Genomic DNA, 1,894 nt, shown 5'->3' on the forward strand with positions numbered 1-1,894 from the left:
ATATAAAAGTTAAAAAATATATTAATAAAATTAATAAAAACATTAAAAAATGTATCTATTCATAAAAATATATAGATCTGTGATTAAACCATTTGTTATTTTCTTTTTAATTGCTTTTTCCTATACTCTGTACAAAATTATGGTTGAACACAATTCTCTACATAAATTTCTTCATATATCTGAAATAATACAACTAATAATGAAAAATAATACAATCAATTAATGAAAAATTTTGAGGAAGAGTACCTACATATTGTACATCATTCGCGTAATTAATAACTTACAATTCAACGATTTAAATGTTCGTACGTACACTTATTGACATTTGCTACAACAGGAATGTAAAGTATAATTAGAAAGTATTAACTTCAACGCCATCGAGATACAATTCTTTCGAATTAACAAGTGGCGAAGTTGTAATTATATAAATTTCGTGGCATTCGCAGAACTCGGATTTTATTTCGCGTTGTTGCCTCGCAACAGAAATGTCGCAACAAGGATTGACTACGACGGATAGCCTCCGGGAAACAATTAATTAATTTCAATTATATTCAGAATGCGAGCTGCACGGTGAATGTTTCATTGCGCTTTGACAGCACGTCTGTAAACTGGAGTTTTCCTACGGTTACCCAAGTTAAATCTAGTAATCAATTACAACAATATAGTATATATAATATGGTACATACATGTAATTAGGTGTTTACGCGAAACAGTGATGAATGTTTGATGAAAAACCAGATTTATGTCATAAATCTGTAAGGACTTATGCATCTACTGTTGCAGGATAAATAAAATAATAAATATAGTGGAGTTTTTTTAATACTTTGAGATTTTATTACACGTTCTGTTTTAAGGCGATCCTACAACTTTCGGCAATTTAATACCACCAAAGGAAGTGGTCGAGGCTGTTCAAGACAGCGTCGCTTCGCAATTATACAATGGATATGCACCTAGCACAGGTAATTTTTAATAAAATCTTTAAGTGTATATCGTCTTCTAAAAATCAAAGATCTTCTAAATTCTAAATAATTTTGTTTAGAGTTTAAGAGGGAAATTTTTTGTATACGATAGAAATAATAAAAATTTATATTTTGATATAAATTTTATAATTTCATGTAGATACGTGCTATTATAATTTTCTAAACGATTATAAATTATTAATTTAAATAATATTGAAAATAATTACCGCTTTATTCATTAGGTGATGCGACATGTCTATCTTGTACGATAAATTATTAAATTATTAATAAACAGGTATTTTCACATATGCACATTGCATGATTTAAGCAATAATAATAATTATATTTATTCGGCAACATGAAAAATAAATTTTTATTTATTTTACAGGTCATGAAATGGCGCGAGAAGCCGTAGCTGAATATAGTTCGAACGAATTTGTGAAAGTCAATTCCAAGGTAGGATGATCACATGCTTATATCAAATATCGTAGGTCCAACATGTCTATCCCAAACAAATTTGGAGTCAGTATGACACTGAAATTTTTTAGCACGTGTTTAATATTATTTTATTTATTTATCCTCAATATTGTTATTACTTATTCAATAGGAATGGCGAAAAGTCAAATTTTGCTTAAGTTATTTAATATTAATAACAATCAATTCAATTTCTTCTTCTGCTACAAGAAAAGAAGGCAAAATAGGTTTTATAAGGGAATGATGTAGTCGATTGCTGATAGAAAAAGAAGTATATTAAAATGCTATTGTGTATTTAATGTTATGCTATTATATAAGCTAATGTAGTTAACAAATAAATAAATCTCTAATCTTTTACAAATGATATATTAAATTATTTAAACAGATATTAAATTATAAATATTAATTTTATTATAAAATGTTCATTAGAAACAGAAAAATATATATATTAAAAAAATATA

At 26.7% G+C, this 1,894-nt stretch overlaps 1 protein-coding gene across 1 annotated transcript in view; it reads left to right on the forward strand.

The window, feature by feature from the left end:
- The window catches only part of LOC108693615 (tyrosine aminotransferase), an 18,867-nt gene that overhangs the window by 6,714 nt on the left and 10,259 nt on the right, over positions 1–1,894 (forward strand). The window contains exons 2-3 of the mRNA XM_018202648.1: positions 855–959; positions 1,348–1,415. Coding sequence (XP_018058137.1) covers positions 855–959; positions 1,348–1,415 — 173 coding nt within the window. The remainder of the gene's footprint in view (positions 1–854; positions 960–1,347; positions 1,416–1,894) is intronic.

The sequence above is a fragment of the Atta colombica genome, unplaced genomic scaffold (genome assembly GCF_001594045.1).
Source record: "Atta colombica isolate Treedump-2 unplaced genomic scaffold, Acol1.0 scaffold96, whole genome shotgun sequence".
Taxonomy (NCBI): Eukaryota; Metazoa; Arthropoda; class Insecta; order Hymenoptera; family Formicidae; genus Atta; species Atta colombica.